Genomic DNA, 25156 nt, shown 5'->3' on the forward strand with positions numbered 1-25156 from the left:
AGTCCAAACCATGATGTCTGTACCAGGTCACTGAAGCTCCCTGGGCTCTGATTTCTTCGTTCATATGTAAAGCAGGGCAATCATAGCCACCTCACAGAACTGTTGCAGGAATCAAATAAATATGTCAAGTGCTTTTGGGGCCTGGTTTGTATGAGGTCTCAGTAATGAATGGTGACTCTTATTATTGCTCTGATTACTGATCTTATTGTCAGTAACTTGATCTTGCTGAGCCCTAGTGACCACATCTCCAGAACAATCCAACCAAATGTCCTCTGCAGAATAAGTTTGAGTGCTGCTAAGCAGGCTCCTCAAGACTGGTTTGTCTTCCCAGCCTGCCTTTCCTTCACATTTTGACTCCTGACAGATTTCTGTGCTCTGGACGAGGCCATTGAGTGGTAACTCTGCAATCTGTTCCGGCTGTTAAATAAACTTCTCCTGCTCCCAGACGAGCTGTCACATTTGTGTAAATACCACTTTTTGCTTGGACTATGATTTCCAAGTCAAAACTCCCACTGCATGGGTGGCTATTAGGGTCACTCTAGATCCAGAGCCCATGAATCACAGATAATAGGTTCAAACTGAGAGGCTGCTCTGGGAATTGACTGTGTGGCCTGAAGGAGAGATGATTAGCTATTGTACTTAGGCATGTTTACGGCTACTCTGGGTATCTGAGCATCACTGTCCATGTCACTACCATTAGAAGAGGTAGCACTATGAAGGGACAATAAGCAACTCATGCCAGTACTACTGTTTACAAGGCCGATTTATAACTCATAATTGACTTTTGACTTCCCCAAAACAATCCCCAGAGATAGGGATTGTTAGAACTATTTGCAGTGGGGACACCTGGGTGACTCAGCAGTTGAGTGTCTGCCTTCAGCTGGGGGGTGTGATCCCCCAGAGTCTCAGGATCGATACCCGAATTGGGCTCCCTGTATGGAGACTGCTTCTCCCTCTGCCTGTGTCTCTGCCTCTCTCTCTGTCTCTCTCTCTCTCTATCATGGATAAATAATTTTTTTTTAAAAGAACTATTTGCAGTGAAACTATGGGCCAGTTACTTCACCTCTCTGAACTTGAGTTTCTCCTCCGTTAAGTGGGATTGTTATGGGGATTCAATAATAACAAGTTTGATAGTGACCTTCACAGTTTGGTTTCCCTTCAATGCAGGCCCTGAGGTAGGCACTAAGGTAGGGTAGGTGGGCACCAGGTCATTTGGTAGCGATCGCAGGGAAGCACATGTGGAGAAGTAAATGAAGAGAGTGGTAAGGAAGAGAAGCTTATACAGAGTATGTATCAATGAACAGGTTAAAGTTCTGGGTAACGGGGGTCCCAGTCCCACCTACTGGCAAACTGTGGAACATACCCTAGAATCATCCCAAAGTATGAGACATTTATCCACTGACACTGATCCCCTGGATGTGGGACATTCTGTAGGAATTAAATACCTTGTTCTTCTGAAATGCCCCTGCTGGTGGCTGAACAAAATCAGGAGGTGCCAGAGAAACCCCTCAGCAGAGAAGGAAGCAGCAGGGTGAGAAAGGTACTGGAAACTCTCCACCCCAGCTGCAGATGATCTTGGGTGGCCTGAGGACCCTCACAGGTGGTCCTATGTACTCTTGATGCACATATCCTCTACATGCTGAGGAAATGGCTGAGCTCCAGGCATATGTTTAGGCCTCCCACCCACCACCATGAAACCCCAACTATTACCACCTCCAGTTTCCAGAGGAAGAAAATTGAGTCTTACAGAATAAAGTAATTCACTTAGAATGAGCCAGCCTCATCTGGCTCTCATTGTAGATGCTGAGCTCTTAAGGGCAAGCCTAAGGAGAATATTAGCCTGCTTGATAGAATGGGGAGACTCACAGTGAAGAGTTTGCTCAACAACTTTGAAAAGCAATGCTAGCCACTATTATATTCTTAAATTGATTGAAGAGATGCATCTTGAGCAGTGCTTTGGATCAAGAGTAAGTAAGAAAGATGACTGCAACAGAGCTCCAACCCCCAGGTGGCTCCCAGGTGGAGGGTGAACTTGCCGTGCAATGTGGCAGACATGATCTGTCTCCACGACATTCCAGTGAGGATGAGCAGAGGCTCTGAGAGGCATAGTGGCTTATTCCATCATAGAGCTTGTAAGGAAGACAGGCACCGAAGCCCAATCTTCAGACCTTAAATGCTCAGTGGTTTCCTAAACTAGTTCCCTTGACAAGAAAGAGTTGGGTATTTGTGATCAGCTCAGGTCAAAGCTAGTGACCCAAATAACTTTGGGTAGTTGTTGAGTCAAATAAGTCTATGATTTCAGACGGGGATAAGTGCTATGAAGATAAATAAAGCAGAGAATAGGGTTAGTGAATGAGTGAGTGGAAGATAGAGAACTGGTAGGATTTTTCTTTTTTTTTTTTAAGATTTTATTTATTTATTCATGAGAAACAGAGAGGAGAGAGAAAGAGGCAGAGGGAGAAGCAGGCTCCATGCAGGGAGCCTGACGTGGGACTCGATCCTGGGTCTCCAGGATAATACCTTGGGCTGAAGGCAGCACTAAACCTCTGAGCCACCCGGGCTGCCCTGGTAGGATTTTTCTGCACCTGCTATGGAGTGTTTGTGGGAACCTGGGTTCTGGGAGGAGGTGATATACCCTGGCACATGGGTGAGGCTTTCCCCTTACTGCCTTATAAAGTTCACCCCAAAACTGCCTCAAGCATTCAGATAACCCCTATTGCTCACTTGTCTGTATTCATTCATATGTATCCATTCATTCTTTCTTTCGGTCTTTGGACTTGTCAGTGAGCACTTACTATGTGCTGATTTGCATTCCTGAGGGCTTCTGTGCCTTGTAATGAACTTGTTTCATTCAGCTGGTTGGCTCACTGCACGCGTTGAAAGATGGTGTTGAGAGGGGAGACCATGGAAAGTGTCAGGGATTATGGAGCAAGAGAAAAGATTTGGGCCCTAGAACAAAGGAGGACCCCAAATAAATGTTTCCTGCATTGCCCTAACAGTTGCTCTCATTTACTTTGTGCGAGACAAAGCAAGTCAAAGTCAGTAAAAGCTTCTGTGTATCATAAACCTAGTTGAATTCCTAAGCTATCTGTGTGACCTTGGCCAAGTTACACAGTCCTGTGAGCCTCCATTTCCCTGTTAACTGGTAAAATAACCCATGCCTTGAAGAGGTGCTGTGAGGATTAAAGGGAGAGAAAGGATATGGGGTCTTGTCTTTAGCAGGACTCGCCAAACATGAATCCTCATTCTCTCAGTCCATCATCTGAAGAGTGGACTGGCCAGGAAGATGTTGACTTAAGCATCAGAAAGTAGAAATTGATGGAAACCAGGTACACTCTCTAGACAAAGATCATTATAGGATTAATAGAATAACTGGGTTAAATACACACACACACACACACTCATAAGTCAGACTAAAACAAAACATGGCATAAATAGGCTTCCCTTTGTCTTACATATCTTCAATTTTGTGTTGTACTAGATCAGGCCAATGGCCATCCTTTTGGAAATGATCTCTCCTAGCTAATAATCTTAAAGCCCAGACTAAAACAGTACTGGAATATAAGAACCAGCAGAAGTATAGCAGTTTGGATACTGTACAAAGTATATACACATAACTATATTCAAAATCCATAATAATCCTGGGAAGTAATCAGGGCAGATGTTACTATCTCATGTCCTCCCCCCTCCCCCAATCCCTGCAGAAACAAGACTAGTCATATTGTCCTTGATTCTCTCAAGGCTACTATAGCATCAGAGGAATAGTTGCAGAAGAAATAAAATTCAACTTGTTGGTTTCTGTACAAAAACAGTAATTACTTTAAAGACATCCTTAAATATAGACCTTTAGGTAGATCATCCATTATTCCTAACCCACAAAAATATAGTTCTACTTTAATATATTGGTCAAAATTAATACATGTCAATTTTACTTTCTTTTATAGTCTAAAAAAAAAAAAAGCAATCTGACTTTAGATCCCTGTTGACCAGGATGAGGTCCCAGGCCCTTGTGGTCCTCACTGATGGCACTGGGACTCTGCCAGCTATGCTTAATATTTCAAAGAGCCTAACTAAAAATTTTATATTTTCTCTCACATAATTAGGCCACCCAGACTAATTAAAATCATAAATTTTTCTTTTGGCTGGAATTTTGATAATACCAGAGATCACATGACAGTCAGAGGTCCTGATTGGTCTTTGATGATATCACAGAAATTCTGAGACACGGGGGCAGGACCACACTGTGCCTTACACCCCATGCCCAACTAACTCAACCCCTAAACAGCTGGCACCCCAAGAAACCCTGGTCATGAGTCTAGACACTCCACCTCTTCAAGACAGAACTCTGTGCTGTCAAAGTCCATGCAGTCAGGTCAGGTAAAAGGAGTCCTTGGTGATTGAAAGGCTGGGAGTCACTGGCCTACCTCTGAAGGCTACTGGTTTTCTGTTAGAAGTTAGGGGCTCTACACTGACATAGTTCTTTCCAGTAATAAAGTGAGAGGTATTTCTCAGCACAGATTAAGGAGCTCTCCAGACCCTAATAAAAACATGTCATAAGATGATTCACAGGAATTGTATCCCTCATGTATATCAATACTCTTAAAATGAATATTTTTGCCACCTGTCATAGAGTATTAAAATGAATGCTTTTAAGAGAAAGGAGGGTATTGGCCCTACGGTTCACAAGTGAGGGGTGAAGGGAAATGAGCCGTTTTCATTGCCACTTCCTTTATGAGATCTGCCAACTAAAGTGGTAGTAACCGGATGAAGAGCACAGGTTTTGGGGTCAGAAGATGAGGGTTTGAATCTCAGTTCTGCCATTATGAGCTGAGTAGTGCTGGGCACACAGTTGCTTAGTATCTCTGCGCTTCCAGATAAAAAATGTAGGTAATACCTCCCTCTCCAAAGAATGTGGTATTGCTCAAGGAGCACTGGATCACAAATCAAGAATCCTTTCCTTCTCATCCCAGTCCAGCCATCGACTTGAGGTGCATTCTTGGATAACTTGCGTAATCCTTCCAAGCTTGCGTCTTCTCCTTCCTAAGTAAATACCACCACTTATCCTTCCGGTTTCATAGGGTGGTTTTGAGGGTAGGAGATACTTCAGGTTGTAAATGATAAAGCCCATATTCTAATGCAGATTTACTACCATGTCAACATAAAACTTATGTTACATTGTTTTTGCTCAGATTAAATATGATTTTGGACCAAATCTACAAAGAATGATCTTGTTTCTTTGCCTGCTGAAAAAGGATAAATGTTGGCACTGACTGTAACCATCCTCAGCTCCAGCCAGGCAGGATCACCCCATCCCCTGTGGTTGCTTCTGGGTTGCTCTTTAGAGGGTGCAGTTAGTATTGAGGGTTCTGTGTCAGTATTTGCAAGGTGAGCCACTCTTCTCAACGGGATGTGAATGAAGCATGTAACTCTGGCAGCTGCACAGCTATCTTGACATCAGCAGAGAAGAGTGAAGCCAGAGCTGAGAAAAATTGCAGAGGAAAAGAACCATTGCTCTGATATCATGATCCTTTGGACTAAATCATGTCCAAAGCTAGTGTACTTCTGGGCTTTTTTGTTAGGTAAGGCAATACATTTTCTTGAGTTTGAGGGTTGTGTTTTTTTTTTTTCCTGTTCTTGGAAGTAAAATAATCTTAAATACATCGAGTAACAATGAACAAATTTCATTAACCCTCTAAACTTCAGATTCCTGGAGTATAATGGGGGGTAATAGACTACCTATCACAAATAGGGCTGCAGTGAGGTTCAACAGTGTTTGAAAAATGCTTAGCACCGTGCTTGGTACAAAATAAGCATTCAATAAATCATGGATATTTTTATTGTTTGGAGCTCTACACATTATGCTAAATGCTTTCAGTACATCATTTGCCTTCATCATTTCAGTCTATGAGGTAAGATTTCTTATCCCCATTTACAAATGAATAAGTGAGGGTCAGAGGTGAAATGTTTTGCTCAGGGTCTCATGGCTACAAAGAGACAGATTTCATAAGGTGTGTTTTCCTTCCTTTCTTTTCTCTTCTTTTCTTTCTTTCTTCTTTCTTTTTTTATTCTTTTTTTTCTTTTTCTTTTTTCTTGTTTTTCACTATTCTTTGACCAGATGATGTTGAGTGTACAGTATCAGTAAAATACTAATTGAATACCCACAGTGCACCAAAAATTATTAGGTATTAGCAATATAGCAGTAAATATATATATTGTTCTTTCAGTTTGGTTTCTGAGGACAGTTGTACAACTGCCCAGGTTCTAGAGAGATTAGATTGAATTTGTGCCCTGTATTTATTGGCATCATGCTCCTAACAACTGAGCAACTAGCCAATGACACCTAAATCCTCTGGGTATATGAAAAGCCCTGACAGTATGGTATGCAACTAAATGCAGAACTTAGGTCTTTTCCATATACAACTTAGAGTATGCGTTATACATATTACATTTCAACTGCTATTTAAGTTCTCCTAAAACCCTGAGCTGAAATGTAACATTTCTTTTACATTTATTGATCCCATGGGTTAAAAAAAATATCTTTTTTATATGCCCTATAAGGTATTCTCTCTATATATTTTGTGCTCTGTCAACTTGTATATGTTTCCTGGAAAGTTTGAACAGTACAATTAGATGTGATAATGGGATGGAAGGAAAAATAGACCAGGGCCTCCACTACACTATTTTCTTAGGAAATCTACAGGGAAATCTAACGGTGTGTTTTACTGTTTACCTCTAGGTGACATTCTCCAAATGACTTTACATGTTATGGAGAGCCTCTGACAGAACTGCAATCATGGTCAGAGTGTGAACAACGACCAGAACAGTTAATCTGAATCTCCTCCTTGCAAGTGTTGTCTTGTGTACAGATCAAGACATTCCTTACCAGCAATCTCTGGTAAGCCTGAAAAAATTTAAAGAGCCCCTGAAATTCTCTTAACAGCTAGGTACCTATTTTGTCTAAGGAAATGTGTCAGGACACATCCCAAATGAGGAGTCACCAGCTTCTACAGGCAGAGGGAGAGGTTCTTATCTGCTAACCTGCCTCACCCAGGCTCTTCATGTACAGTTTTTGGTAGAAGGGTCTGAAAAGGAACACCTGAAATGACATCATGCAGGGAAGTGATCCTGATTTTATAATTAGATTTTTACCTGACTGAAGCCACACATGAGAAAGCTAACACACACCTGGAGATGGTGCCTGTTTCTCTGATAGCTTAGCTTTAGGTACCTGCGAGTTGTGAAGATGGACAGATGTGCAGTCAGATAGATCTAGGTTTGCTCTTTCTAGGTGAGAGGCACCGGGTATACTACATAACCTCTCCAAGCCTGGTTCTCACCATGAAAGGAAACCGCTGCAACCTCCTTCATGGGTCCCAGCTCATAGTACACAGTCAATAAAAGATAGTTTCTTTCCCTTTTAATTCTCCAACAAACTACTTAATATAACGTGTTTCAAGAATAATGTCCCTCTTGTGAATAGAAACTTAACATCACTAGACTTCACCAGTTTGGGAGTACAGATAATTTTATACAAATAATAATACATTTTAGAAACTTATTTCCAGACTTCTGTAACAGTAATTTCTGAGCACTGCTAGGGCTGTGCCTTGTACTCCCTGCCCCATCTTCTTCCAGCCTTTAGGTGATGTCTGCTGCCCAGGGAGATCAACTTGGGGGCTGCACCTTCTCCTGCCCCTCCTGGGTATTCCCTCAATGAGAACGGGGTCACTGGCTTCTCTGAGAACCCCTGAGATTCCCAAATCATACTATTGTAAAGGAGCCAAGATGATACAACTTTCTGTTAGGACTTTGGACTGTCAGCGGCACACTATGTTTGCAAGGAAGTGACCCTCTCTTGCCATTTTGTTTCTCACTCTGTCACTTGGACCACAAAGGTCACTACTTTTCCCTCCTGTGGAAACAGTTTAGCTTCTGCCTAGATAGCCCTTTTCCCCTCAGAGTCCATAAGCGAGGGCCAGGAAATTCTCCATCCCAAGGTCCCCTATTCCACATAATCCTATCCCAGTGCAAGTCAATTTCTGCAAACGGATGCTTCAGATGGTCAGTTTCCCAGTTCATCATAACCACCCAGACTCTGAATCCCAGTTTAGGCTCGGCCAGAACTCTCTCTACATTAGGAATTACTGCACATTCTGATTTTTCATCCACTAGAGGTCTGCCTTCCAAATGAAAAGCAAGTATGAGACAGAGTAAAATGTGGAATATAAATTTATTCTGTGACATTTTCCTCATTGAAGATATTTTAAAATAGATTAAAATACATCAATATTTCATGAAAATACCTTGAAGAATTTAGATAATACTTGTAATATACATGATTTGACCCTGAATATACATTTTTTTATCTCAAACATCATTTTTTAAAAAGTAACATAAAAATGGTAAGGGCTGATACATTCTTCATATATCCCATGTCTCATAAATTTTAATTCAACTGCCAGTTCTTTTCTCAACTATGTATGTTAAAGGTATTTGCTTCTGTTGTTGAATGGTAAGAGTATCCATTTTCTGTTTCTCAGCAGTGATTTTTAGGTTTTCTTTCTCCGATTCTTCCAGAAAATGCTTCATGCTGAGTTTGAATAGTAATCGAGGGTCTGGTCCCGAAAGTGGTGGGCAATTACAGATCTCTCTAATTTTAAGAGCCTAGAAATAATACAAAAATATACATACATAAATTTATTAAAATTTTTCCAGTAATTCTTAATATGTTCTTTGTAATACAATGAAATATAAGAAAACATTCTGTATTTTTTGGAATAAAAGGTGTCTTAATTACAATACATGAAAGAGAACCATACAGAAACTCAAGAAACATAGTCACATTTTCATTACTTGTTCACACAGTAATGAATATCTGAAGTGACTGACCGATGTCCTATTGTAATAAACTCAACAGCAAAGAAACAAACAATCCAATCATGAAATGGGCAAAAGACATGAAGAGAAATCTCACAGAGGAAGACATAGACATGGCCAACATGCACATGAGAAAATGCTCTGCATCACTTGCCATCAGGGAAATACAAATCAAAACCACAATGAGATCCCACTTCACACCAGTGAGAATGGGGAAAATTAATAAGGCAGGAAACAACAAATGTTGGAGAGGATGTGGAGAAAAGGGAACCCTCTTACACTGTTGGTGGGAATGTGAACTGGTGCAGCCACTCTGGAAAACTGTGTGGAGGTTCCTCAAAGAATTAAAAATAGACCTGCCCTATGACCCAGCAATTGCACTGTTAGGGATTTACCCCGAAGATTCAGATGCAATGAAACGCCGGGGCACCTGCACCCCGATGTTTCTAGCAGCCATGTCCACAATAGCCAAACTGTGGAAGGAGCCTCGGTGCCCACTGAAAGATGAATGGATAAAGAAGATGTGGTTTATGTATACACTGGAATATTACTCAGCCATTAGAAACGACAAATACCCACCATTTGCTTCAACGTGGATGGAACTGGAGGGTATTATGCTGAGTGAAGTAAGTCAATCGGAGAAGGACAAACAGTGTATGTTCTCACTCATTTGGGGAATATGAATAATAGTGAAGGGGAATATAAGGGAAGGGAGAAGAAATGTGTGGGAGATATCAGAAAGGGACACAGAACATAAAGACTTCTAACTCTGGGAAATGAACTAGGGGTGGTGGAAGGGGAGGAGGGCGGGGGTGGGGGTGAATGGGTGACGGGCACGGAGGGGGACACTTGACGGGATGAGCACTGGGTGTTATTCTGTATGTTGGTAAATTGAACACCAATAAAAATTAATTTATAAAAAAAAAAAAGGAATAAACAAGACTTCTTGTGTGTCTATGATTTTAGTCAAGCTAGGCCTGATCGTAAGAACATCTATCCAGATTTTAAAAGAGCTGAAGACTCAGAAAAGAAAACAATGCATGTAGAAATGTGAACATACTCAAAGAAGATACACATAACTAGGGCAGTCGAGGGAGCACTGATGCTAGTAACCTAGGAAAGTAAACAAATCAAAATAATGATAGTTTTTAATTCCAGGAAAAATAAAATACTATAGGAAAAGTAGTCACAGTATACAACATGGCTCAGCTGTGAGGGGCATTTAACAGTTTTAAAAACACCGAAGCTTGACCTATCCAAAATCACAACTAAATACTGGGAAGAGGGAAAGCTGACAGCTGACCATGTGTGTATGTGCATGGGGAAGCTTAGTTCTCATCCCCTACAGAGTAAGTAAACTGGTAATGCCTAAAACTGAAAAGTTAGGAAGTAGCAATATGTTTGTTATATAGTTATGGTGGGAAATACCAAAAGTATCATTTAAGAGAGCTGAAAATGGTTACCCTTAAAAAATTTAGGGCAAGGTATAGGAACTGCAGCTTTAAATAACTAGACTTGGAGATCTATGTGATTCTTTAAAGTGGATACATAAATGACCTTAAGACATAAAAACTCTGGTTTCATTCATACAGGGAATATAAAAAATAGTGAAAGGGATTATAGGGGAAAGGAGAGAAAATGAGTGGGAAATATCAGAGAGGGTGACAACATGAGAGGCTCCTAACTCTGGGAAACAAACAAGGGGTAGTGAAGGGGAGGTGGGCAGGGGAATGGGGTGACTGGGTGATGGGCACTGAGGGCAGCACTTGATGGGATGAGCACTTGGGTGTTATACTATATATTGGCAAATCGAACTACAATAAAAAAATATACCAAAAAAGACATAAAAACTAAAATAGAAATTTTTTTTCTAAAATAGAAAATTTTTAAGGAAAAAACATTTTATATCTAATGGGGGTTAAAAGAAAGATATTTAGGGGAGGGACCTAGTTTAGCTTTTTATTCTAACTTTTTATAGTGATGCATGTTAAGGGAAGTAAGTAAAGCAGGGAAGGAAACAGTCAGTATTTGGGGGATAGTAAAATTTTGGAAAGATTAGCCCGGTGAGGTTTCACTGATAAAATAATGATGGCAGTGGGGAGGGGGTGCTGCTTGTAGGGGTGGTGCAGCGAGGAGGGAGGGAGACCTGAAGGACATGAGGGAAGAGGTCACATGGGTACTTGGAAGAAGAGCATTCCAAGAGGCAGCAGCAGGAAGTGTGAAGATCTGAGATGGGAACATGCCTGGACTGTTCTGGAACAATGAGGAAGCCAGCGCAGCTGCAATGAGCAGGGTAGGGGCAAGAGCAGATTATGTATGATCTCATGTGTCATGGTAAGGATTCTAGGTTTTACTATGAGTGGGCCTGCCCCTGGTATCTGTGGGATTCATGGCAAGAATGTAACTGGACATTCAAATATCATGCTTAAATATTGAAAGCGGTAAATCAAGCTAATAAACTACTACAAAAAATATGTTCTATTCTCCTACTTTGAAGAATATACATTGAAAGTAACCCTGAAAAGCAGGGTTGAATTCTGCAACGTGTAAGGTTGCAGGGAGCCTGGCCATCCTCCTGCCACTGACCTGCCATCCATTCCCTTCTCCTCCCATCCCTGGTTTAGCAGGCACTGTGAGGGGTCTTGTGTACATGTATCCAAGGGAAGAGAGCCTAGAAGCAAGCTCAAAAGGGTTTGAGTGAGGAATTCCATCATCCCAAACACCCAGAGTGCCACGTGGTAGGAGCACAGGTTCTTAAAAGAGTATTCCTTTAAGTTCCAAGGGAGAGAAAGGCATGAAGCCAGAGGCAAACCAAAAAAAATTGATGAGGCCAGGGCAGAAGCTTGGACCTAGGAACACTTCTGATTCCAAAGGAGGCTATGAGTTACCAAAATAAACTAAAGAGGAAAAAGCATTAAAGTGAAATTCTGTGGTGACTGGGCCTTATCTGAATTTTCTTTGTATCTCACAATCATACACTGAGCATTAAAAAAAAATTTTTTTATTAACGTAAACTGAACTGAAAAATCAAGCAAATGTTTCACAACAAAAAGGCAGACCCTTAGCTAAATGGCGCCCTGCTGTCTGAACCCAGCCACCTGTAAGAGTGGAAGATGCTATTACGATTTGCAGTGAGACATCAAGCACAGACTGAGACTGTCCTGGCAAAATGGGGGCACACGGTCTACTCCTTTCCAACCACGGTGATGTCCTTTTCCAAGTGAGAAGCCACTACATTATGGCTGCTATATCACATGCCTAAGACATTCACTGGGGTCAGTAAAGGAGCAAGTATGGAGTCCAGCAGGTAAGAGCTGGTAACAGCTGAGTGAAGCCATGAGAGAGGCGAAGCAGCAAATCAAAGGAAAAGCAGAATGCCATCTAATCTTTTATATTCAGTGAAAGGTCTTCTCTCTCCCCTAAGTTCTTTTTCAGCATTTTCACATTCAGCCAATATTTGGAACACCACACTGAGTGAGGTGCTAAGCACACTTCAGTCTGAATAGTCATGGTCCCTGCCCTCACACAATTACCCTGCATTTCCCCATTACAGGGTACTTGAATTGTTTCCATAGGTTTTTTTGTTTTGTTTTGTTTAATAAATTACCCTATGGGGGTGCCTGGGTAGCTCAGTCGGTTAAGCAGCTGCCTAAGCTCAGGTCAGGATCTCAGGTCCTGAGATCAAGCCCTGCATAGGGCTCCCTGCTCAGTGGGAAGTTGGCTTCACCCTCTTCTTGTATCCCTCCCCCCTACTTGTATGCACATGCATGCATTCTCTTTCTAAATAAATACAATATTTAAAAATAAATAATAAATTACTCTATGAAAATCTTTGCTTAAAGAAAAAAATGTTATTTTATAACCTCCATTTGGGTTTACTTGAAGTATACCCCCAAAACAGAATGATCGGAACAGAGTATAATTTTAGTTTATACAGGACCAGATTGCTTTCTACCAGGAAGGCTTTGCCAACTTATAATGTTTTCAGCATAAAGGCCTACAAAAGTTATTCATAATCAGTATAACATAATATTTCATGATTTTTATCCAGATAACTATATCATCTCAAACCTCAGAATCCTTAGAAATCATCATGTACAGTTTACAGATTGAGGAAACTGAACCCCAAAGAGGTTAAGTGACTGGCAGGGAACAAAAAATTGCTTGGCAAATGTTTATTGCAGCTTTATTCATAACTGCCCAAACTTGGAGAAACCAAATGTCCTTCAGTAGGTGAATGGAGAAATAATAATCTGTATTACATCTACATAGTGGAATATTACTGAGCACTAAGGAGGAATGATCTATCAAGCCATGAAAACTCAGGAAGGAAACTTAAATTTTTTAAGCCAAAAAAAAATCTATCTAAAAAGGCTATATAACATATGATTCCTGCTACACACGTAACATTTTGGAAAAGGCAAACTATGGAGATACTAAAAAGACCCATGGTTGTCAAGGCTGAGCAGGGAGAGAGGGTATTTTTAGAGCAATGAAACTACTGTGTGACACTGTAATGGTGAATACAAGTCATTGTATTTGTCACAACCCACAGAATATACACCAAGAGTGAACCCTCATATAAATGGACTTTGGGTCCTAAAGATGGGTCAGTGTAGATTCATCTTTTGTAATAAATGTACCACTCTGGTACAGGACTTTGATAGTGGGGGAACCTAGCAGAGGCAAGGAGTATATGGGAGATCTCTCCTGTACCTCATGAAATTTTGCTGTGAACCTAAAACTGCTCTTAAAAATAGTCTAATAAAAAAAAATTAAGAAGGGCATAAAAGTGAAAGGGCTTAGAAAAAAAGGGATTAAAACCCACTTCTGTTGTTTTTGCTTTTGATGCTTTTATACAATGCTTTTGTACTAGTTTTTTTGCACCATATTTTGTTTCTTAAATACATTTTTTACTAAATAAATGTCCTTTTGAGATGTATAAGCTATGCTTAATTGCTAGAAAAACTATGTATTTTTCTTTATTTTTCATAAAGGTTTTTCTCTTAATATTTCTACATGTGTGATTTCTCTCCTCCATCTAACAAAACCCTATTACAAACCACACACATTTCTATCAAATCTTCATCTATTTTGCATAGTAAGATTTTATCACCTATGTTGGTGAAATATTTTTATTTCTTACTTTCCTTTTTTTCCACATTTATTTTACCAAATTTCAGGGTGTCAACATATTTTATTTTTATAAATTCAAATCTGTCTTATTAAATACATTTATTAAATATCTCTTTTAAAAGTGAGCAATATTTTCCCACTATACACAACTAGAAGGATATGCCCTTCCATTGCCTTTACTTTGTTTTCTGCATTTAACTTTATGCACTGCACATAACAGGCACTTAATAAACGCATGCTGAATTTTAAAGAAACACCTATAGAACACAAGCTATGAATAAATCATTATGATAAACGTCATAGGGAAGACACTCTCAAGAGTTGAGAGTCTAAGAGAAAGCAAGAATGTACTCTAATAATAAAAATATACAGTTCTGGGACACCTGGGTGGCTCAGTGATTGAGCGTCTGTCCCTCTTTGGCTCAGGTCGTGATCCCAGTGTTCTGGGATTGAGTCCCATATCAGGCTCCCCATGAAGAGTCTGCTTCTCCTTCTGCCTAATGTCTCTGCCTCTCTCTCTCTCTCTCTTTCATGAATAAATAAATAAAATCTTAAAAAATACACACACACGCACACACACACACACAATTCTAAGAATCCCAAGGAAGACTGGAGTTAACTACAGAATCGGTTAGCCTACAGATTCCCACTAGAGGTGAAAGAAACTACCATACTGTTCACCTCCTATGTGCCCTGAACTGTGCCAGGTATTTTACTTACGTTATTTCAACTGGTGCTATGGTATGAAGCACTTTTGAAATCTTGGTCCCAATGGAGTATGTTTATTATTGAAGTGCCTTATAAGAGAGGGAGGGAAGGAAAGAGGGAAGGAAGCAGGACCTTACCCCCACACACACTCAAGTACGTACATCAGCCAAGAGATAACGTTATTGCAATTTTACAGATGAAGAACCTGAAGGTTGGATTAGATAACTTCTGCAAAATTAGGTAGGCAGGTCAGAATTAAAACCCAAAGCTCCCAAGACCACTGCTATTTTTATACTACTTAAGCATCCTTTTCCCATTATCAACTCTTAGTTTTCTATATGCTAAACTCCCATGAGGGAATGTAACTGCTACTCAACTGCACTGCCCCATTTTTCTATTTTCAACCCAATTTTATTTTAGTTATCTTGCCTATAATGACCTATCATGCAATCATGTAACAAATATTCATTAAGCATCTCAGACACTGTCAAGGGCACTAAGGATATAGCAGTGAGTAAGGGCCTTACATTCTTAAGAGGAGGAGTCAGACAATAAGCAAGTCAACAAGAGCATTTTAGTTAAGTATGTGAAGAGACAAAACCGAGAACTTTGTTAGAGAATGACTGCACAGAAGAAGGGCTATTTGAAACTGGGGGCATCAAGGAAAATCTCTGAAGGGAGATGGCGTTTGTGTAAGGAGCTGAGGGAAGAATATTTCAGGCTGCAGAGTCAGCAGGGGAGCAGTGAGGAGGAAACAAGCTCAGTATGAAAGAACTGGAATCCAGGACAATCTGGGGGAGAGCAGCACGTGAAAAAGCTGAAGAAGGAAGCAGCAGCCAAATTACCTGACTTAAAGGCTGAGCAAGGAGTCGGGATTTTTATTCTAAATTCAAGAGATGCTGCTAAAAGGTTTTATGCAGGGAAATGACATTTAAAAGATCATTCTGGCTACTGTACTGCAAACAGGCTGTTGGGGGATGAGGTGGAAAATGGAAAAGATTAAAATAGGATATGACTGCAGTCAATCCAGGTAAGGGATGATGGTGATGGAGAAGGGGCAGTAGACAAGATCTTCTCGTGGACAGGATACAGAGAAGGAATAAAAAATGAGTCCTGAGTTCCTTCCTCTGTGTTAACAGCACTGCTTTTATTATGCTACCCATGTATTTGAGGATAATTTACTTGCTCCAAGTAAATAATTATTGTCACCTAGTACTGTACTGTTTGGTTAATGACCCCAGTCCATAAATTCTTTTAAAGGTGGTATTTTTATCAATTTGTCAAAACAAAATGTTCATAAAATGAATCAGATAATTAACAATGCCCCTTTCTATATTTTGAAGCTAGAGTTAATTATTCACTGAATAACTGTTCTTTAAACTTTCAAAAATTCTCCAAAGTAAATCCCCTTCAGGGCCAGGTGCTCTTTTCTTTGCTAATTTGTTATGACTCTGGGTTTCTGATACAGTTGTTTTTATTTATTTGATTTAATTATACCTTACCTCTTTCTTCAAAAATTAATTTGAGGAGGTACATTCTAGTTACAATTTCTACTTCTAGCTATATCCACTCTGGCAGTTCTCTCTCACACATACATGCTCATGCATGCATACACTTTAATTACTTCTGATTTTGACCTGAGCCATTAATTAACATCATCTACCTAAAAATAACATTCTCTCAAGTATTTTGGTTTTCCTGTATGTTAATTATCGTAGCTCTTCTCCTGATCCTCTTTGTCTAACTAACTGATTCAGTAATTTTCACTTTGACAAATTTCTGAAACAATCAACTATTATAATTTTGTTTATTTCTGCTTAATTTTATTTTCGCTGTCTGAGGTACACTATATTTCTTGATTTCCTTTCTCTTTTTACCTTTTACTAATACAGACATTTAAATTGATAATTTTTTTCTTTACATATAGGTTTGACAGCAATCCATGAAAATATAACTACAACCATTACAATTTTCTTTTATTCTAGGGCATGCTCTTCTTGTCTATGCATTTCTTTCTTGTCTTATACACACAAGAATTTTATTTTAATTTTCATGTGGGTGACCATATTTTAATTTTTGTTATATTAATTTTAATGTACTATGTTCTGATAATTTGAACCATAATATTTTCATATTAAGTATATGTATTTTTGTCCAATTTAAGACCAGTATTTTTCTGAAGATGTATGTACATTTGGGGAAAAAAATACATCTTTTTCATAGCATTTAGTTTTTTGTGTCAGTTGAATCTTATTTTTCCATACTTTCAACTCAATTCTTTATTACCTACTTACTCTATCTGTGGTTTTCTAAGAATAGCCCGGGGCAAGCTAGAATCATAATCATTTGTAAACAGATTAAACTATAAATTCTATCTATTTTTTATTATCATAGATTCTGCAAAGAGAATTGCTAGCTACTAAGTACTTCACTGTTTTATGTGTTCCATGTATTAAGGGATCTTCTATCTTAAAGAAGGAAAAGTTGGTTTGGCTAGATAGCATACCAAAGTGTATTACTGCCACTATTTTTTTTGGCTTTATTTCTTTTCCCGTAAATGCTTAGACTTCTCCAAAGTCTAAAAGGTAAGATGTAAAGTCATTCTTACTCATATGTGACTATATTTTCTCTTTATACTTGGCAACTTATAAAATCTTATCTTTGTGATGAAGATTAAACACTTGACAATTTAAATGTCTAGGCACTGTCATTTCAGGGCATCTCAGGCATGATGCTCTGGGGTTCTAATAGTCCATTTTAAGAAATGTTATCTAAATCTATAACACATCTAAATGAGATGTGTTATAGAAAACACAAAGAAATTAAGACATAAATGAAGGTATTGGTCGTCTTTTCCACAGTTTTATGTAGCTTGATTTCCTGTGTCTTTTCAGTGTTCCTTCATTTTTTTAGACTTATTTTTTAGCTTTGGGTGTTTTAATTTGGTTGTGCTATGTTCCTTTATATCTAGCATCAACGAACCTTTGCTTGGGGCATCAGTTCTGCTCTTTACAGCCTTCACTGAAAGTTTTACAGCTTGTTTGTTGTATTCACAAAGTTTAGCAATTTTCCAGAACGGATGTATCTTAGAAGTCATTCTTTCTTCTTCTGTCACTTTCAATGTAGTTAAATCAGCCTTCTCATGCCAGCTTCAGGGGGCACCTAGGCTATCCTCTCCTAAGCAGGAAAACTTTTAAATTATACCTGAAATTTGTTTTTGTTTTTGTTTTAGATTTTTCTACTCTTTGAAGCTTACCTTACAGGAAGGAAATGGGCATTTCAGAGGCTTTTTGTTGTTATTCTTAGATTTAGTTTAGATGAGGGTCCTTGTGGTATTATTAGTTAAGGACACTCACACAAAATATCTTTTAAATACAATAACCTACAATCATCTTTCTTTTCAACCTTTATGTACTCACTATCATTCTTATTTTTTTAAATCTCTTATCTATTTCTTAAATCTATTCTTGAATAGGAGAAAAATGTGGCTGTAACATCTTTTCTTCCATTATATTTGATTTGGCTGTTCTGATTCCCTTCTTTCTTTTTCTACATAGATTCCTCCTGAAGACACACCTGTAGGTTAGCCTTTTGAGACAGAGGACAATGACAGTTCCCCTCAATCAAAAAAACTTCTCAGGTTGCTGAAAAACTGGATATTTACAGAGCGCTAAATCATTAACCTACAATCACTTGCTGGCTATACAAGGGAAAATCATGTTGACAAGAGAAGGACCAGGCTATCACCATCCAAACCCCTAGGTAAATGTAGCATCATTAAATGTGGAGTAGCCAAATTAAAAGAATCCTGATGTGAAACAATATAAAGCATAGCTGCACTGCCTATAAAATATTCTTGCGAAAATTTAACTTCTGTTTACAGGTATACAGAGAAACAAGTGTTAAAAAAAGAAGAGAGAGGAGCAACAGGCCCAAAACAGACTCATTTGTGGTAAGCCCCACATTAGCAAACCAAGACTTAATAGCTAACCTAACTGCAGTTTGAACCTCTTCCAGAAATGGAATCTTAAACCAGTAAATCTAGAATTTCCCAGTCAGCATTTAGTGAGGTAATCTTCCAGTAGATCCCTTTCAACCCCCAAATAAATATGGGTAACCCCTCTTTCCTTGTCCCTGTCCTCTTCTGCTTATAGAAGTCTCCCATTTTGTTCAGTTATTTGGAGCTCCTTTCTATTGCTAGACCAGCTGCTGCCTAATTCACAAATCACTGAATAAAGCCAATCTGGTCTTTAAATTTACTCATTTGAACTTTGTTTTTTAACAGCAGTTAAACGATATCACAAAAAAGTAATCACATAAATAAAGAATGTTGAAACTAGATTTATTCAACAAATCAATGGTATGTTTAAAAACAAAACAAAAGGGAGGGGGGCACTGTTCTGAAGTCAAAGAGATGTAAGGGACAAAACAACCAAATGTAACACATGGATTTGGTGGATTTGAATTTGAATAAACCAATGGTAAAACTGTATTTTGAGACAAAAATTTTGCATATGGACAGGATATTTTTAATAAGGAATTACTACAAATTCTCTTAAGAATGATAATAGTATAATTGTGGATGAAAATGATACTACTTTCTAAAATGTATTTTGGAGTAATTGGGGAGAAAGCATCATGTCAAGCATTTACATTAAAATACTAACGGGAAAAAATAAGAAGATTCAAATGAAGTAAAAGTATAAAAAGACTGATACTAACAAAGGTAAGGGGAAAATGGAGATTCATTAATTATTCAAATTATTCTCTATCTTTACATGTGTTTTTAAGATTTATAATAAAAAAATTTTTAAAGATGTTTTTCCTCTCTATCCTCCATTCACCTGTCATTTCTTCATTTCTGTGACTTCATTCTTGATTTTACATCTACATCTTGAGTTTGAAATAACTCATGAGAGGTTTAAATGTTTTTCCTTGAAGGGGTGCAGAAAAAGTCTCCCTAAAATGTGCCATTTTAGTGTGTGGACTATTTTGAGTTGAAGGCATTCAACAACCCCTGTGGGCTCAAGAGAAGATTCTGCTCCTCTCTTAACTACCTAAAAGAATATAAATTGGGGGTGTTTCCCAGAGTAAGAGTTATTATCAGAAATAAATTTTATCTGAGTGACCCATCTATATGGCAGGGCAAACATCTCATTACCAAACATCTGCTCTTCTAACTGCCCTGTGAATTGCTCTCCTCCCCTTTGAAGCCCAGGGTGCTTATCCCATTCCTTAGCTCAGAATGGCATATGTACTTCATTTTACCTGTCTTTGAATATCTCATGAATGTGGGGTTTCCATATGTACAAAATTAAACCTGTTTTTCTCCTGTTAGTCTATCTCATGTCAATTTAATTTAGACCAGCCAGAAGAATCTTTGAAGGGTAGATAAAATTGTTTTCTCCCCAACATCCTGAAAAATGAAACCAATCTCTTTATACTGCACTTCAAGCTCTCTCCCTTAATTTCTGTAGGCAAGCATGTACTTTTTTTAAAAAAGCCCAGGATTTTAAAATGCATCAATAACCTCAATCAAAAACTCAACAGAAACAAACTTAACAGAAATGAATGAGAATAGTAGGTTGTTACTTTAAGAGACAGAATAGTAATACAGCCAGGATAATCATTATGTGGCTACTTACAAATAACAAAACAAAAACTTCTGTTTATGTATTGGCCTGTCAGGATGATTTGATTTAATGTCTTTACTTAAAAGCAAATGGATGACAAAAGAAAATAAAAACAGAAGAAACTGTAAAAGACTTTGAAATGGGCAAAAAAGATCACTGGATATCCTATCAAGTGTCACCTCTGCCTTTCAAGGCCTTAGAGCGGTTTTACAACTCCATAAGTTGTAGAAAACTAATAACAATGCAAATAATACTTGTCTATAGAAATGTAAGTGAACTGTCTGGTGGAATGCAATTGATCATTGCCTCATGAATACATCAGTTTTGCATCTATCTGTAAAGCTGGTTCATCATTCCTGATTGTCTATATACCTATGGTTCTGAAATTCTCCTGTGAGCTGGCTGGCTGTAACATATTACTGGCTGTCTCAGGATTAATAGGTAAAGAAAATCTCAGATTTTGTTCATCTTATTTTTGTGTAAGTCATGATTTTACTTTAAAAATTTTTTTTCGGGAACACTTGGGTGGCTCAGTGGTTGAGCATCTGCCTTCAGCTCAGGGAGTGATCTGGGGGTTTAGGGATCAAATCTTGCATTGGGCTCTCTGAGGGAAGCCTGTTACTCCTTCTGCTTATGTCTCTGCCTCTCTGTGTCTTTCATGAATAAATAATTAAAATCTTAAAAAAAAATTTGCCTTCTAATATATTTCAGTTCCTTTCATAAACTGCAATGGATATTGGAGTCTGACTAGTTTTTGAAGTGGTCTAAAATTAATTATAAATAATGAAAAATTTTAATAAATATAAACATTTTAAAATTAAGGCCACCTTGACACAGGTCAATTTTCCTCTTGAATGATAAATAAGAAGTTTTCAAATAAATCTTATAATCAACCACTCCTGGCATAGGAGAATGATATATTATGAAATGGCTGTATTTATTCCCAATAACAAATGAAGTATTTATAAAAACAACTGATAGTACACATCAGGATTCTTCTAGGCACTAAATATCAAGTAAAACAGCAATTACTTATTCATAAAAAATAAACCATATTAATTAGGTTTTAAAAAAGAAAAGAGGAGAAAAAAATTAATGGCCAGAGAAGCTTTATAATTAGATTAAAAGCTTCCTTTGAAAGTAGAAAACAAGTCATTTCAAGAGAAAAAAAAAAATCACCTCTATTTTTTAACACATTTTTCTAAAAATATCATACTTTTTCCCCCTAAAAGCATTTTTTTTCTAATAGCCCATTCACTTCAGCCTCAAGTAGATACACATCACATGCACCATAATATTTTTTTAAGGTTTTAGACAATGTTACTGTCAGGCTTCCTGGCTTTATATGATTCAGAGGCCAATTCAATTACAGTAGCTGCTAAGATATTTGCCTTTTCCTCAACACTCTCCATGTCAGACAAAATGAAATTCTGTAAGGTGAACAGTGTATGTTTGTGTACACTGGCCAACAACGACATTTCACTTCAATGTTAAACACTCCTATTTTCTACTCATGAGATGTATGATATTAATGATTTATGCATTTACTTTGTCCAATTATAAATGCATAAGAATGATTTACAAGAGTTCAACCTCTAGCTTCCTGAAAGTTTAAAGAATTCAAGATAAAATGAGATTAAAATGAATGCATTTACAGCCTGCCAGTATCTATAAAAACTGAATGCAGTAAATTTGAACATCAAAATTTAAACACCAGTTTACAAATAAGGCTAACATTGAAAGTTCTAAGAGTTATTAAAAATAAATCCTATTAAAAATTATTATAACATAACCCTAAGGAACAGTAAGGCCAAATTAAATGTTTTTCTTATACATTCTATCATTCTCTATCTCCTTCCCCCAACCAAGAAAAAGATGGCAGAGAGTAAGGCAATGAGAAACAGAAAAATTCAGTCTAGATGCTTTCGGTTGTAAAATAAATCTTTCAAGTAAATCTCTATCCTAGGTTATCATACCATTTCCTTTATTCACATCTATTCATCCATATTTTATAACAATCTTTATAGAAAGAAAGTTAAATAAGGGATTTCTTTCAAGGACAACTTATGTTATACATAAATTTAAAATCTGAACAGTGTTAAGTGTAATTTTAAAACTGTCATACCATTAAACATCAACAGGTTGATATAACATCTGTTCTTCAATTTTTCACCTAAGTTGTTATGGTAACCAAAATGCGTGGTATATTTGTTTCCTAAATTTAACTGATTATTTCAAGTAAATAAAATTACAGCATATCATCTTATTAACCACAAATATTATTAATACTATAACCCTATATTTATCATTTTTAAATGTTAGTGGATCACAGGATTATATTTAACTAGGAATTTACAAATGCTTTATCTCAGAATACACATCAAAAAAATAGCAAGGGTATACTTCTTTCTAACTTGGGGGTATTTTCTCGATTTTCAAAGCAAAACAAAATGAGGAACTAGTCTATTTTCTGAAAAACATACTATATTAAAGCACTTCAAAATTATATGATTTTAGGGATCCCTGGGTGGTGCAGCGGTTTGGCGCCTGCCTTTGGCCCAGGACATGATCCTGGAGACCCGGGATCGAATCCCGCATCGGGCTCCCGGTGCATGGAGCCTGCTTCTCCCTCTGCCTGTGTCTCTGCGCCTCTCTCTCTCTCTCTCTCTCTCTCTCTCTCTCTCTCTCTCACTATAATAAAAAAGAAAAATTATATGATTTTAGTGTTTTGTAGGAGCTAGAGATTACATTCTTTCCAAGCATTAAGTCAATCCCATTACTCCTTTAGTGTTCTTCTCAAAACTTTACACTGGTGTCCCATCTGTGAGCAAAAGCCAAAGTCCTTACATTGGCTACAAAACCTATACTCTCCACTTTCCCTTGTTTACCGCATCCAACTACATTGGTCTCCTTGCTGTCCCTGTCCCTCAAATACACCAGGCTCACTCCTACCTCAAGGCCTGGTACTATTTCTTCTGCCTCGAAGGGTGTTCTCCTAGGAAGCCACAGGGCTCATTCTTTATTACATTTTTTCCTTCAAATACCATCTTCTCAGTGAAACCTTCTCTGATGAACCCCATTTCAAACAGCTATTCCAGGACCTCGACCACCTCTGCTCACAATTTACCTATCCATTAGGGACTGAATGGTTCCCCCTTGCCCCAAATTCTTATGTTGAAGCCTTAACCTCCAATGTCATGACAGTATTTGGAGATAGGGCTTTGGGAGGTAATTAGGTTTAGATGAAGTCATGAGGGTGGAGCCCTCATGAAGGGATTAGCATGCCCTTATAAGAAAAGGAAGAGACACCAAAACACTCACTCTCTCCATCAGGTGAGGGCACAATGTTCTAGAAGGCAACCATCTGCAAGCCAGAAAGATCTCACCAGAAACTGAATCTGCTGGAAAATTATTGGACTTCCAACCTTCAGAATTGTGAAAAAATTAATTGCTATTGCTTAAGACAGAACCTGATCTTGGACTTCTACCCTTAAGAAGTATAAAGAAATAAATTTCTGTTGCTTAAGCCACCCAGTCTCTGGTATTTTGTTATGGCAGCCTAAGTTGACTAAATACATCGTTCTTACATTATTTTCCTTATTAACATTCATTACTAACTAGTACACAATATATCAGTGATTCATTCTATACATTACTAATTAATGCTATTTATTGTCTGTCTCCCTTTACTACATAAGCTTCACAAGGGCGGGGTTTTTTTGTGTTTTTTCTTCACAATACCTGTAACAACTATGGTCTGGCATAACACATAACCAATAAATATTTGTTGAATGCACAAAGTATAGATTTAAAATATCTTAAATGTTGATATAGTATGGCAGGAAAGAATACATTTCTTTGATGACATTCAAGGAATCCAATAAAAAGTAGAAAATGCACAATCTTTAATAAATTAAACTTTTTAAAAAATCAAAATCATCTCTGTTCTCATAGAACTAAAGAATCTTACATTCCTGATTTTCTTGATCTTTTCTCCTTCTATAAATCTGATTTACTACAGGCTCAATCTTCTTCCTACCAGTTAAATATGCAAACTACTTATACTGCTAACTCTGTCCAGGATTTTTTCTCTGTTTACTTCCTAAGTGAACTCATCTACTCTGCTTCAACTATCACCTTTTTCAGGTGACTCTGAAATCCTCGTCTCTCACCTAGATTTCTCTGTGCTGTATTCCTAATTACCTTTGAGATGTCAACACTTCAGGCATATGGTCAGCAACATAAAGGACAGGAACTTTAGGCAGAATATAACACTGTACTTACATAAGTAAAAACAACAACGATGACAAAAAAAAAAAGAAACCTTAAATAAAAGTTAGCTACAACAACAAAAAAGTAAGTCTTTAGTAGTAGTCTATAGACTCACATAATTCTATATACTGCCTGAGAAATCACTTTCTCTCATTACAGAAATTAGACTGTCGATGATAGGGAATTCCAACCTCTGAATTATGACTATGTATTCTAATTAACAATATACTCTTGCACTATCAGCTTCACTTCAACCACTGAATTATTCCCAATATTGTAGTAGAGTTTTATTACTTTCAAATTGAATTTAATCACTTGGGGGGAAAATATAAGAAATTATATGAGGTTTTCAAATTAAGTTTCCGAACTAGGATAGTTTATTTTTAGAAGAAAAAAATCTCCCAGTGTTTTTCATCATTGGTTCCCAAATAACATATTTGTTTCTCTAACCACTTTTCCTCGTCCTTACTAATCAATTCATTATTATTTTGAAGATTTCTCTAAACCACATTTTTTACAGAATTTAGGAC

General features: G+C 37.7%; 1 protein-coding gene across 6 annotated transcripts in view; it reads right to left on the reverse strand.

The window, feature by feature from the left end:
* Positions 1-8223: 8223 nt before the first annotated feature.
* Positions 8224-25156, reverse strand: part of OMA1 (OMA1 zinc metallopeptidase) — a 71905-nt gene continuing 54972 nt past the window's right edge. For all 6 annotated transcript variants that reach the window (XM_055306975.1, XM_055306978.1, XM_055306979.1 and 3 more), the window contains one exon: positions 8224-8664. In XM_055306975.1, the coding sequence (XP_055162950.1) occupies positions 8452-8664 (213 nt within the window). In that variant the 3' untranslated portion in view covers positions 8224-8451. The remainder of the gene's footprint in view (positions 8665-25156) is intronic.

This window comes from Nyctereutes procyonoides, unplaced genomic scaffold, assembly GCF_905146905.1.
Source record: "Nyctereutes procyonoides isolate TBG_1078 unplaced genomic scaffold, NYPRO_anot_genome, whole genome shotgun sequence".
In the NCBI taxonomy this organism is placed as follows: domain Eukaryota; kingdom Metazoa; phylum Chordata; class Mammalia; order Carnivora; family Canidae; genus Nyctereutes; species Nyctereutes procyonoides.